At 40.4% G+C, this 13,979-nt stretch overlaps 1 protein-coding gene across 2 annotated transcripts in view; it reads right to left on the minus strand.

Moving 5' to 3' along the window:
• Positions 1–13,979, minus strand: part of adam19b (ADAM metallopeptidase domain 19b) — a 61,221-nt gene that overhangs the window by 16,464 nt on the left and 30,778 nt on the right. For both annotated transcript variants that reach the window (XM_088344223.1, XM_088344222.1), the window contains exons 4-13: positions 9,554–9,641; positions 9,378–9,454; positions 4,348–4,534; positions 4,211–4,276; positions 2,776–2,847; positions 2,521–2,687; positions 1,951–2,035; positions 1,535–1,674; positions 1,020–1,197; positions 49–138 (exon numbers count right to left, since the gene is read on the minus strand). In XM_088344223.1, coding sequence (XP_088200349.1) covers positions 49–138; positions 1,020–1,197; positions 1,535–1,674; positions 1,951–2,035; positions 2,521–2,687; positions 2,776–2,847; positions 4,211–4,276; positions 4,348–4,534; positions 9,378–9,454; positions 9,554–9,641 — 1,150 coding nt within the window. The remainder of the gene's footprint in view (positions 1–48; positions 139–1,019; positions 1,198–1,534; positions 1,675–1,950; positions 2,036–2,520; positions 2,688–2,775; positions 2,848–4,210; positions 4,277–4,347; positions 4,535–9,377; positions 9,455–9,553; positions 9,642–13,979) is intronic.

A 13,979-nucleotide genomic window follows, 5' to 3' on the forward strand; every position in this document is an offset into this window, starting at 1 on the left:
GATATAAAAGCAGCACACGTCACACCACGTGTTTGGGTCTTTTTGTACCTTGCAGTTATGACAGCAGACGCCGTGGGCGCACTCGGCACCGGCTTTTAGAGTGCAGTTGTTTGCGTTGCAGCAAGGGCTGGTACATTCCTGTGGACAAAACACATGGTGAGCTATTTCATTAGAACAACTAATATAGTAAACCTTCGCTGTATGTCGGTTTACTTTCCACGCATTTGATATTTCACGGATTTTCATCGTGCATTTTGTTCTGCAACAGACAACATACAGCAAATGCTATCATGATCGCTAAGGGGTTTGTTTGTGTGTGTGCGTGTGTGTGTGTGTTGGATGGAAGCATGGCGACAGAATTTTAGAGGCTTGTTATATTGGAAAGAAATTCATCAATTACATCAGACTCTGAGGAAAGTCAGAAGAGCGTAAAGAAATTTTGATCACCAGGGGATGCTCTGTAGATTGTTACCTGGTCCGTGAAAAGAATGAGGCGGCATCTGAGGGTAAGCAACAGTGGGGCCGCAGGTCCTGCCTACTGTGCCAGGCTACCAAACAACTCTCAAAGGCCACCCCTGCCGAGCCTGTATCTCACCAACGCCAGATCCATTACCCAGAAAACAGATTATCTGGAGCTACAACTCATGGGAAACTGCTACATTTGTGACTCCTCTATTATAATAATCACAGAGACCTGGCACACTACGAGGATCCCCGATGTGAGCTTGCAGCTTCCCGGCCTCTCTCTTTACTTCGTTTTCGGATACTAAAAAAATAAGCCTTCAAAGTTTGTTGTGCTATTGAATTGTGACAATAAAGACCAATTATTCAACTTCAAGTCTGTGTTTTTATTTGTAGTTCTATTATTGTTATTTTGATAAAGTGGTATAAATTATATGCTACTGATATCTAATAAGTAATGTTTCTTCTTTGCGGGTCTTGAGTATCGTAGAACTCTTTTGGAATGCAGCCCTTTGGAAAAAGAAGGGAATACTGTACACGGAAAGGAAAATAGTGACCTCTTCCTCCCCGCAGTCACACTCCTCGCCATCCTCCAGGTAGCTGTTGCCGCAGCGTTGCCCTCCGTACATGGATCGGGTGTTTGGCTCATTGAAGAGACACTTTCCTCCTCCAGAACTCAAGTAGCTCTTTAGCTCCCGCATGTTACACATGTTGAAAACCCGCGGGAACGGGTGCCTGCACAAATGAAAGCACTCACTGTTATCAATCCAGGGAAATGAAAGACAAGATATGAGGCAAATGTTAGGTATTTATATTGCATTGTTTCCCAGTTTTGCTTCACACTGGCAAGAACTTTGTTATAAAACAGTGTGTTGATTATACTACTAGTAGTTTGACTTAGACTTTATGATGAATTATGATCGCAAAATGCCTTTTTCCTGGTTGTATTTTAGGTGTACCTAACAGTAAGTTAGTAAATCAATAAGTTGGTAAGTAAGTACGGTAGGTAAGTAAGCAAGTAAGTACGTAAGCAAGCGTGTAAATACATACAGAAATAAATGAGTGTATTTACCCTGTTGCAGCTGCCATGATGCAACCCCCGTCCTCTGCTTTAGCCTGACAGCATCCAGCGCTGTCATGACTCATGCCAAAGTTGTGGCCCATCTCGTGCGCCATAGTTGCGGCCACACCCACAGCGGACTCCGAGTGGTCCTTTTCCAGGCGTAAAGACAGATTTTCAAAATGAAAGTTCATAATTAGCAGCAATTTCAGCTCAAGTCAATACATGGCATTTACTGCATGTGTTCACTAAACCTGCTCATGAGCATTGTAAATGTGAAAATAATTAAGCATTTATGATTTGCAATCACGACCAGTTCTTTACTCATGTGGTTCTTTGACGGTACCTGGTGAACCTTTAACTTATAACCTAGCAGCCTTTATTTGTTTTACCGGCTACTTGTCTATCATTCTTGGGCTCACTCTCACCGTGTTTACTCCACCTGACTGGTATTCAGAGCACATAGCTTTGAGTGGTGCCAACCCAATGGTGGTGCCCTGGAATGATGTTCCCCTAGTGGCACAAAAAAGGTAATATCAGCTTTCTGTTTATGGAATGTTTTCTCCTCTTGGTTGTATCCAACCATCCATTTTCTGCGCCGCTCATCCACACTGGGGTCGCAGGTGTGCTGGAGCCAATCCCAGCTTTTTTCGGGCAGTTGACAGGGTTTCCAGCCCGAAGTAGAGCACACAGAGACATACAACTCATTTGCTCATTAACACCCAGGGACAATTTGAACTGACATGCATGTTCTGGAATGTGGGAAGAAACCGGAGTGCCCGGAGGAAACCCGCGTAGGCACGAGGACAACGCGCAAACTCCCCACGGGGAGTGCGCGCTAGCTAGACTTAAACCCTGGACCTCCACACCGCGGGGCTGCGCGCAAAACACACAGCTGCTGTGCTGCCTCTTGATTGTATATCAAAACTAATTCCCAAGAAAGGTCTTGCTGTCATGGTTGCAACTATAACGATGAAAATTCAGCAGAGAGCACTGACGTGATGAGCTGAGCATTGTCATTGGGCAGGGTGTGAAGTTGTCGGCGTCTCCAGGACAGGAACGCCGCCAGGGTGCTGTGCGGGTTGTCGGAAACGTTGATCATGTCGCCACTGGTCCACACCTCCAGGCCAATCAGGGCCACGCGGATGCTCAATGCTTTGTAATACTGCATGTGTCCACATTGAAAGAATTAAGAGTGACTTTAAAATATGCTAACTGCACGTGCAGCGTCCCAACTAATACCAAAAGGTTACCTTGTCAATTAGATTGGCGGCCTCCAGTAATTTTAATTGAGTCTTCTCGAGGCTACTCCCATGTTTGGCGAACTGAAAACCAATTACAGTTAACACAAAGTGAGACACACTCGAGACCAGGATGGGCAAAGTACAATCCGTAGCTATTTAATACGGCTTGCCAAATTAAATTCTTTTAAACATAAAACTAACACGGGGTGCCCCAAATAATGCATACACTCTTTGACATTAAATAGACAAAAAACTTTTTTTTCTATTTCAGATTTTATTTTTGAGTAAATATGGCGGATACTGGGCTTACAGTCGGACAAAAAACATTCTGGAAATGCGAAAATAAAGCTAAGGTGTATAAAGTTCCACACACAGATGTCCCAAAAAAATCTTATAGCATATGAGCTTACCCCTTGATTTTATGATTCTATTTTATATTTTTAAATTCGGCATATATGCAAGCATATACAGTACCTACATTTGTGTTGGATTTATTTATCCTATTTGACAGGAAAACAAGTTCAAATATAAATGTTATCATATCAGAAACTATTACCTAAATTGAGCAAAATTATATGTGGGATGGAAGGTTTTGCAGTGTTAAAGTGCTATATAAACAAAGATACAAACAAAAAGGCTTGAGTTTAATGTACATTTCAGGGCTAAAACTAATGATTATTTTACTAATCGATGAATTGGTCAATTTCTCTTTTTTGTATTAATTGACAAATTCGATTTTTAAAAAAAAGCACGTTTTTATTTTTGTCCTATTTAATAAAATATTGAAGTTTTGGACAATTACAAAAATAGTGCACACAACAACAGAATATGAAACTGAATATGAAACACTTAAAATAAAACAAGTGCTCTTAAAATAGCTTAACAATAGACATAGTTACATACAAATGTAGACTATACACCTGCAAATCTGTAAAATACTTAATTGAGTGTAAAAAAGAGAGGCAACATTGGAGGAGAATGGGGGCACCGTTGAATGTCATCTGATTGAACATTAAATGTTTTAATATGGAACTCGGAGTTGCAATTCGGTATCTCAAAAGTGTGATATAAATCAATTTGAATTTTGGCTCAGGGTGACCTCATACAGCGAAACAAGGTCTCAAGGACCAGAGTCTTACTACAAGCTATTTGCAAGATCAGGACGTCACACAAAAAAATGTGATCTCCAGTTGCCCTCTGCTGAATCAAAGTGCTACTACAAGCATGTTTCCTCAACAGCCGAACTACACGATAACGTCACAACTAAATTCAATACAATCTTATTTGCATCGAATTAATGTGCTGAGAGATGCATAAAATCATGCAGCACAATGAATCGATTATGAAATTTGTTGCCAGTGCTTTTAATCATCGATTTTAATCAATTAAATTGGTTTGTTGTTAAAGCTATAATACACGCATACAATAATGAGCATGTTACTACCTCAGCTTTGTCTGCGACAATCAGCAACTCCACATACTTCATATTCTGACTCAGGTCTCTTCGATCCTTCAATAAAAAAAAACATTTTGAGTGTCTGTGTCAACTGCATTTCACAGACTTGTCCAGCTGACGCTCACTCTTAACATCTGTGCTGATGTCATTCCTTGGAGGAAGGTGCCAAGGGTTTCTTGGTTACCGTGCTGTTGCAGGCAGCTTCCAGGAGGTAGATGGAGGCTCTCGGCTCGGAAAATGGTGTGTTGAGGGGTATCCGTAGAAACAGGCTCAATGAGGTAGCTGACGCTTGCGTTTAGGGAAATTAGACCCCTGTGGGATTTTTTAAGCACAATCAGTTCAATCCAGTTGTTACAAATCAACAATCAGGGTTTATACACCTTTTTCATGGCCAAATGTAAGCACTTTTCAAGCACTTTCAAGGCCAATTCTGCAATTTTTCCAGTACAGTACATTCAATGGAAGAAATATAGCACCAATCAAAGAATGTTTTCTTTGTTGAATTAATGACAAAAATAAAGTCGCTATCTTGCTGCTAGCACATACCTTGTGCTATTTCGAACTGTTCCTAACTCTGATCTACTATCTTTTGGGTCAATAGAATGAATTCTGCTGTTCTGCTGTTGTGCTTTTCTTACTTACTTTTAATCTAGTTAATATTTTGCATTTTTTTTTTTGCATTTTCCTGGATTACAAATATGTTCAATGTGAAATAAGCTAAACTTGGTTTGTATTTAAAAAAAAAAAAAATTGTAGGTCTGTGAATATTTTAATTTATATTTTGTGTTTTTCAGATCTCCTGCAAGGCATTTGAAATACCAAATTACTAAATAATTTGGTGTGCAATGTTTTTTTATTATTTATAATATATCATTAAAAAAGAAAATCTGAGGAGCGATTTGGGAGCCGAAAGTAAGTCATAAAAAGAGCCGATTTTCTGAATAGAGCCGTTCTCTACGGAGTAACCCACAGGGGGCGGTGACGCTACACATGACTACGCCATAATGACAAGAGTGTTGGTGTCATTTTAACGCACTTTTTTAGTAAAACTATTTTTATTTATTGCGTGGTCTATAGAGTCAGACTGCCAAGAAACATAACATTGGCACTGAATTCAAGAATTTTCAAGCACTTCACACGAAATTTAGGCATTTTCCTGACCTTGAAAATGCAACATTAAAATTCAAGCATTTATAGGATTTCAAGCACCCGTATGAACTCTGAACAATCATGCATGCTGCTGTTTTAGAATGGGGATTGAACCCTGGGACAAGGTATTCACCTTCTTTTCTCTGTGAAATATATTCCTTAACAATATGGGGACATTGTTCTCTTCCTGCTTGAAAGTCATAATTTTACATACAGTGGTGCCTCTTTACGTGAGCACGTCTCAACGTGAGAATTTTGATGGACACGTCTTATTTGCAACATAAATCTAGCTCGCTTTACGGAGGAAAATCCAAGTCACGTAGTCTCAGAGGCTATCACTTGGGGACCGCTCGATCTTTGTGACTGCCCACCACTCGTGCCTGCTCACTGCCAGCATCAGCTGGTTCCATTTCGCACATGAGAAAAAATGACTAGTTGGCTTGACTTATTTTTAGCTTGCGAATACTATCACTGATATTATTCTTTGGGGCTAAGGTGTGCGCCAAATCAAAATCCATTGTCTCAATATGTCCCTCTGCAGTGAGGCAAAATAATTGTGTGCCTGACTCGTGGTGATACGTTACATACTACTCCTGTTGAATAAAATGGATAGGTAATCGTCCATGCAAAAGTCCATGCAACAAAAGAAAATTAATTACTGGATTACTTGACCATCTGTTAGCTTGGTAATACTATCACAAATTCAATTGTTAGGGGCTAAGGTGGGTTCCAAATCTGAATCTTTGGTCTCACTATCGCCCTCTGCCATGGGGCAAGAGAACTCCAAGCCCCACTTTGCATCTGCAAATGCTTATCATGGCAATACGTTACAAACTGCTCCTTTTGAATAAAAGCATCAATAGATTGGTAATCTTCAATTATGAAAAAAGTACATGCAAGAACAAAATAAAAATAAAAAATAAAAATAAAAATCTGAATGGCTTGCCTTAATGATAGCTTTCTAATGCTATCACTATTTAAATTGTTTGGGACTGAGGTGGGTGTCAAATCAGAATCAATGGTCTCACTCTCTGCCATGAGGCAAGAGAATTCCGTGCCTAACCCAGGCAAAAGGAAAAAAATGTGCTGTAATTGTTTTGGATGTGTACCTTCGTTTAAAGTTACACGACTTTTAAGGAAGTGCTTATGTGTAATCAATCTCATACTTGTCAACCACAGCCTATTACTCCTCGCATTAAATGTTGCAATTCACCTTATTGAATGATTACAGAATGCGGCACTTATTTACTCACAGCAAGAGAAGTTATCCAGAATACCAAACAATATGACGTTGTTGTCTGTGACCACTTGTGAGGTCCCTTCGCAAGGTTTCTCATTTTCCTCACGCTGAGGTTTTGAGTTGTTCCTTGCCCGCATGTTGGTTTAAGATCAGGTAATTGTGTCATTGTAATCCTGTGCAGTCCTTTGAGACATTTTTGTGAGTAAGGGCTATATAAATAAATGTGACTTGACTTGACTTGACCATGGACAATCCGGATTAGAGCCAAAAAGTGGCAAGAATTTCTTTCTCTTCATTTAAAAATTGTGTATAGCGTAAACCAATTAAAATGCTAAATATATGTAAAAAATGGGAAATATGGAAAACATATAAATGAAAATGAAATGATCTGCATTTCTATAGCGCTTTTCAAGTCAATGAAGACTTCCCAAAGCGCTTTCCAATGTGCTTCACATTTCCTAATAGCGGCCGTGCAGCCATGTAAGGCGCTAACCTGCTTATTGGGGGCATTAGGGGTTCAGTGTCTTACCCAAGGACACTTCGACATGTAACACGGAGGAGTCGGGATTCGAACTGTGATCTCTTGATCACAAGACGAGCGCTCTACATCCTGAGCTACTGTCGCATAAGTTGACAGGTATGCGATCTCCGTCACTCCTCCTTGCACCCCCTCATCCCTTCTTCTGCACCATAATTTAACCTCTGTTACACTGACTTTATGCGTGGTAAGTGCTCAAACTCACATTTGATTTCCTTAATATCATCTTATTTATCTTGTTACTGTGTTTTTCTAATGTTTAATTACTTTTTGAATGGGCTCTTAGTGATCAGGAAGTTCTGTTTCATAGATACAGAGGGTTCACTTAGATGCTTTTGGGAGAATGGTGACAGACCAATTTGTTTTTGATTATTTCATATCAGGAAAATTCACTTGTTACCAAGAAATTCTAGCTGAAACAAATTAACCCCGTATAAAAATACACCATTGTCTTTTAAATCTCTACTTTTTTTTACCATCTGTCGGCATAGAATCAGATCTGACAACAATTTAGAGACAAATCGCATTTCAGGGTCGGCTACATACATTCAACAGGTCTAACAGCTGCACTTAACATCTGGAAAGCTCTGACGTCCACCCACCCATGTCCTGACATGTCTGAGAAGCTTTATTAGAATTCATCGATTCATCTAAACAGAAAGCAACAGACACGGGAAACGACGCACACATATGGCTGGGAGTTCTGCTATGAGCGTTGGACTGCCTCCAGTTTTGGATGCAAACCAAGAAGAAAAAAACAAAAACAAAAAAAAAGACTACCGAAACTCTTGACTGACCTACTGAACGGCCCCAGTTACAATTCATAGCATTATTTCTTAAAATGGTATCCACTAAAGCAGGATTTCAATTATGAAGAGTTTTCTAATCTTGCTTCAAAATGCATAATCGCGACAAAAACACGTAACAAATTAAAAAAAACTAAAAATTAAAAAAAAAAAAAAAAACTAAATCAGAACAGAATTCAATCACCGACTCATGATATTTGTCAAAAGATGCTCATATTGAAGTGACATGCGGTGAGGTTCAAGTCTTGTGAGGCTCAGTCAAGGGGATGGGCACCACCAGGCTGTACTTGCACAATATAGACCGCAGAGCAACTGGTGCATCTACAACCAACAACCCATCAACCAACATCTTATTCATCATTTAAATGGCAGAACAATGAAGTAATATATAGACTGTGGCATTTTGAAAAAAGTTTTATTTTCTTAGCTTAATTTATAAATGAAGTCTATGCGCTGCTCCTTTTGAATAAAAGCATCAATAGATAGACTGTATAGTCCAGCTGACACTTACCCTTATCATCTGTATCAAGCAATGAGAAAGAAATGACTAGTTGGCTTGACTTATTTTTAGCTTGCGAATACTATCACTGATATTATTCTTTGGGGCTAAGGTGTGCGCCAAATCAAAATCCATTGTCTCAATATGTCCCTCTGCAGTGAGGCAAAATAATTGTGTGCCTGACTCGTGGTGATACGTTACATACTACTCCTGTTGAATAAAATGGATAGGTAATCGTCCATGCAAAAGTCCATGCAACAAAAGAAAATTAATTACTGGATTACTTGACCATCTGTTAGCTTGGTAATACTATCACAAATTCAATTGTTAGGGGCTGAGGTGGGTTCCAAATCTGAATCTTTGGTCTCACTATCGCCCTCTGCCATGGGGCAAGAGAACTCCAAGCCCCACTTTGCATCTGCAAATGCTTATCATGGCAATACGTTACATACTGCTCCTTTTGAATAAAAGCATCAATAGATTGGTAATCTTCAATTATGAAAAAAGTACATGCAAGAACAAAAAAAAAAAAAATCTGAATGGCTTGCCTTAATGATAGCTTGCTAATGCTATCACTATTTAAATTGTTTGGGGCTGAGGTGGGTGTCAAATCAGAATCAATGGTCTCACCCTCTGCCATGAGGCAAGAGAATTCCGTGCCTCACTCAGCATCTGCTCAGCACAGAAATACAATATGTACTAATTGTATTAACAATATTCGTAATATAAAAAAATGGAGATTAAATGAGAAAAAAACACTGATAATGAAAACGATTTAATATACTTTTGAATTTAAATTTATATTCACATATACTTTGTATTTCCATGATGACATGTGAGGCACAGCCTCACCTGCCTCCCCTGACCGAAAGTCACTGTAGTATTTTATCATATGAAAATGGGTGATTCTCAAGTTCTCTTACCTGAGCCCTACGCAGGTGCTGACAGCCACACTGGAACCTTCCACACCTACAACTTCTCCGTGGTACAAACAGTAGTTCTGGAGTAGCAAAGACAAAAAGTAGAAGTGCATCAATATAGTAGCATCTTCCTACTTGGTCGGTTCTAAAAGGCTTAGAAAATATTTGGTGTCACCTACTGTATATGCCATGTTAGCAGGAGAGAAGGACTTGCGACTTCCATTCTGAGTGTACCATATTTCCTGGTATCCGGGGCTCAGCAGCTGCCTGAGGGAAGGCAAAAACATTTGATTGAATGTACCCAGCTGATAAGTATATAAATAGTAGACATAAAATAAAAGTAGAGAAAACATTTAATTGCCCCTTGGGGACAAATAAAGTGCTTTGATTGATTGATTGACATTGATGGATTTTGAACTTGCAAGGAGAAATGGAGAGGACCCAAACCTCAGATAATAAAATTCCTACTTGTTTTAAAAGCCAGCGCCCGAGTCCTATCTTCTTATTAATTCTCCTCGGTAACAACAAGAAGATCTACCCTAAAGGGTAATCTAAGAACAGCAACATGATAGTGACAATGATGGAGTCAAAATAATGAACAAGAGTGAGGTATACTAGTCAAAAGAAAGAGATAGCATTATATACAATCTCCTTCACATGTGTCTAATATTAAAAACAGGATACACTTATAAGCAGTCCAGTGTAGGAGACTACACTGCCACAAATACATTTCCCTTAACCTTTTCCAGCCACTGACTGCCAACAAAAGGAAAGATTTGCAATTCGTCACACAAGCCCCCTTTCCTTTACCCTTTTATTAACTTATTTTCCGCTAGGGGTATTGGATTACATAAACTATCCTGAACTGCCCACCAGGGCTCATGGAAAGGCATTACTTTCATTTACAGAAAGTGACCAGACTCTCCAGCTGTATTATAAAGTTTTTAACCCCCACAATGTTCGTTTGTAATCAAAAGATTAATTAGGTGCCTGTGTATTTGAGGTGAGATCTTGTGCCCCGGCCCGAACTCGACACAAGCCCAAATTTCGGGCCGGGTTTGAGTTTAAAATGTTAAGCATAAGTCGAGCTGGTCGGGCTTCTCTCCCGCCGTTTTTTTGTTTTTTTTTGTGGAGGATCTGCACAGCATAAACTAACTTTTACTCAAGTATTATTTGGATTAAAAATGCTTACCAATTCCCAGTTTATCTTCTATCTACTATCTACCTTGGTCATATCCCTCAAGAGGGGTGACCGACAGCAAGACACACACATACAATAACAAATAAAATAAAAGGGAAATGAATAGCAAAAAAAAAACCACACAAAAATTTTGGACCATAGCCAACCCAATTGCCCAAACACCCAAACAAGTTAGGCAACTCGGCACCCAAGTTGGTCATGCTTTCGTCCCTCCAGATGAAATGGGACACCAGAAAGCGGCCATGTCACTCGGGTCAGGGTGACACAACATACTCTTTTGTTCAACAGCAGGGCCCGACAGCTTTCACTGGTTTACCCCTGACGCATCATTCGGGTGCCCAGCTCGTCCTTAAGAACGCGTCCACAATCCCACTATTCTTTCACAACACCTCTCCACTAATTTCTATCACCAACAAGAGCTCTAGCTTCCATTATATTTAGACCTCTTTCCTGCAGTGCACTCATAACACCATCCATCCACGTCAATTGCGGCCTTCCTCGAGGTCTCCTTCCATTGACTTCTGCTCTGTAGATCCTCTTCAACATTCGCTCCTCATCCATCCTCTCCATGTGTCCAAACCAACCGAGTACTCTCTTATCAACACGCTTTCTCAGTTCCACGACTACTCCAGTTCTGTCTCTCACAATTTCATTTCTCAGTCCCCAATCTTGTCACTCCTAACATAGTCCTCAAACACTTCATCTCAAAAACATTCAACTTCCTTCTTAAATCTGCGTTCAGGCTCCAAGTCTCTGCACCATACAACACAGTCGGCACAATCATACTCTCATACAGTCCCCTATTATCATTAATACTCATACTCTTGTTGTTCATCACTCTCCTCAGAGCATCCAAAACCTTGTTTCCTTGATTCACTCTGTGCAATACCTCACACTCCATTCTACCAACTGCAGCCACATCACAACCCAAGTCCCTAAAGCTTTAAACTTCTTCCAGCACCTGTCCATGCAATCTGATTTCTAACGTCATGCCCACTCCATCACGTGAACACTTCATCACCTTACTCTTCCCAACATTGACACATAACTTACGCTTATCACATACTCTTCCAAACTCCGTTACCAACCTTCTCAATGTTTCCTCAGAATCAGCCACAAGCGCTGTGTCATCTGCAAACAACAACTGACTTACCTGCCACACTGTTCCACTGTTGTCCATCATGTCTACACCTCTGCCAAATACTCTTGCATTCACCTCTCTCACCACACCATCCATGTACACATTAAACAGCCATGGTGACATCAGACACCCCTGTCTCACACCAGTCAACACAGGGAACCACTCACTTGTCTCACTCCCTACTCTTACACATGCTCTGCTGTTCATATAAAAACTCTTCAATGCTTCCAACAACTTTCCACCCACTCCATACATCACCATCACTTGCCACAATGCCTCTCTATCAACTTTGTCATACGCCTTTTCCAAGTCCATGAAATCCAAATAAACATCCTTACCTTTTGCAAAATATTTCTCACACACCTTTCGTACTGCAAACACCTGATCCACACATTCTCTTTCTTTCCTGAAACCACTCTGCTCCTCCATCACCACCTCATTCGTTCTTTCTCTCACTCTCTTAATCAAGACTCTTCCATACAGCTTACAGACAACAACAAACTGATACCTCTCGAATTGCTACAATCATACTTATCACCTTTACCCTTATACAATGGCACCACATATGCACTACACCAATCAACAGGAACCACACCACTTAAAAAGCATACATTCAACAAGCGTACTAACCAGTCAATCATAGCTGTGCCACCTTTTTGCAGGCATTCAGCAGTACAACCATCCAACCCAGCTTCCTTCCCCCTTTCATTTCTTCCACTGCCTCTTGCACCTCCCATGTTTCCACAGGCTTCACATTTAAATCACCCAACACGGGCATTCTCTCCATACTATCGATCGCCTCGACTCAGTTTAACTTAAAATCACTAAACCCAAAGACATTTTCCTCCTCGGTGTTGGAGTAAAAGACACGCATCAGACGTTATTCCTGCTTCTTGCCAATAGCTTACGAGCTTTATAAATTTTCTTTCTGCTCTTTGGCCAAATGTTTCACTATTTGGAGCAAACAATCTGCAGAATTTGTTTTTTTTTCAGCGCCATTTTGTTTAGTTTTACTTTTGTTTCCTGCACGTCGCCAATATATGCACCCAGGCGCCTAACTGTTTGTTTTGTTGCTGCGTTTGCAGTGCACACTTGATTTGAGGGATTCTGCCCCAAGTCAACCTCAAGCTGCGTTGTTGAGCCGAAACGCACAAATTGGTGCTGAAGTACGGACAGAGTAAAGCTTTGTGTTTACTTTGGCGGCAAATAAAAGCTTCAGGTTTATTTCGGGCTTGTGTATTAAATCAAGTAAATCCGTCAGGTTCGGACGGGTTCTTGTTTTTGTGCCTGCGACTCAGGGCGATCAGCTGAATTATTTAGGCCTGATCTTACCTCTACTATACATGTTGTCATCAGGGTTGGGTAGGGTTACTTTAACTTGATTACTTTCAATTACTTTTGGATTACTCCAATACCAAATATGCTAATAAAAGACAAAAGAAACTAAATATGAATAAAATTACAAAATTTTGTGCAGGCTTGGGGAGTAACGGAATACATGGAACAGCAAAAATGATGTAGGCAAGCTGTTTGGATTTATTTTCATTTTGTTTCTGTCACATTTTATGTTAGTTTTGCTGGAGATCAAAGAGATCAAAGCCAGTAGAGAAAGCTTACCACGTGTTGTGAGTCATAATATTATTCATATTTAGTTTCTTTTGTCTTTTATTAGCATATTTGGATGTTTTGTTTTGGAGTGATCCAAAAGTAATTGAAAGTAATCAAGTTAAAGTAACCCTACCCAACCCTGGTTGTCATGCTTCATGCTAGAGATTTCTTTTGTCCTGTGTCCGAATGTAATTTGCCTTTTAATCAACCAGTCAATTGTAGAGAAATTGTCAGAAAGCATCAACCGGAAACTTCGACCTGTCCCAGGACATGCTTCTGGTGACCAATGACCTTATCTGCATTTTAAAGGGCAGGCACGAATGTCTGCTCTCTCTCTTTCTCCCTGGACAGCGCCCCGAAGGTGGGCCATGGTTGTCCTTAGCCCCCTTGGACAATGTGGACAAAGAAAGCCAAAGCCCAGAGCCTTGGCATCTCGGCGAGGAAGCCTGGCGCACTCCAACCACGAGGCTTGAATGGTCCGTGGTTCTTTCCCTCCCTCTCGATCGGCTAAAGGCAAATGTAAATATAAACGGTCTGCATTTTTAGAGCGCTATTCAAGTCAATGAAGACCTCCCAAAGCGCTTTACAATGTGCTTCACACCTATCCCTTTTACACAATAACCAAACGATAGCAGCGTCGCAGGACAAAGGCTAG

This window comes from Urocampus carinirostris, chromosome 9, assembly GCF_059441175.1.
Source record: "Urocampus carinirostris isolate Australia breed hairy pipefish chromosome 9, RoL_Ucar_1.0, whole genome shotgun sequence".
Lineage (NCBI taxonomy): Eukaryota > Metazoa > Chordata > Actinopteri > Syngnathiformes > Syngnathidae > Urocampus > Urocampus carinirostris.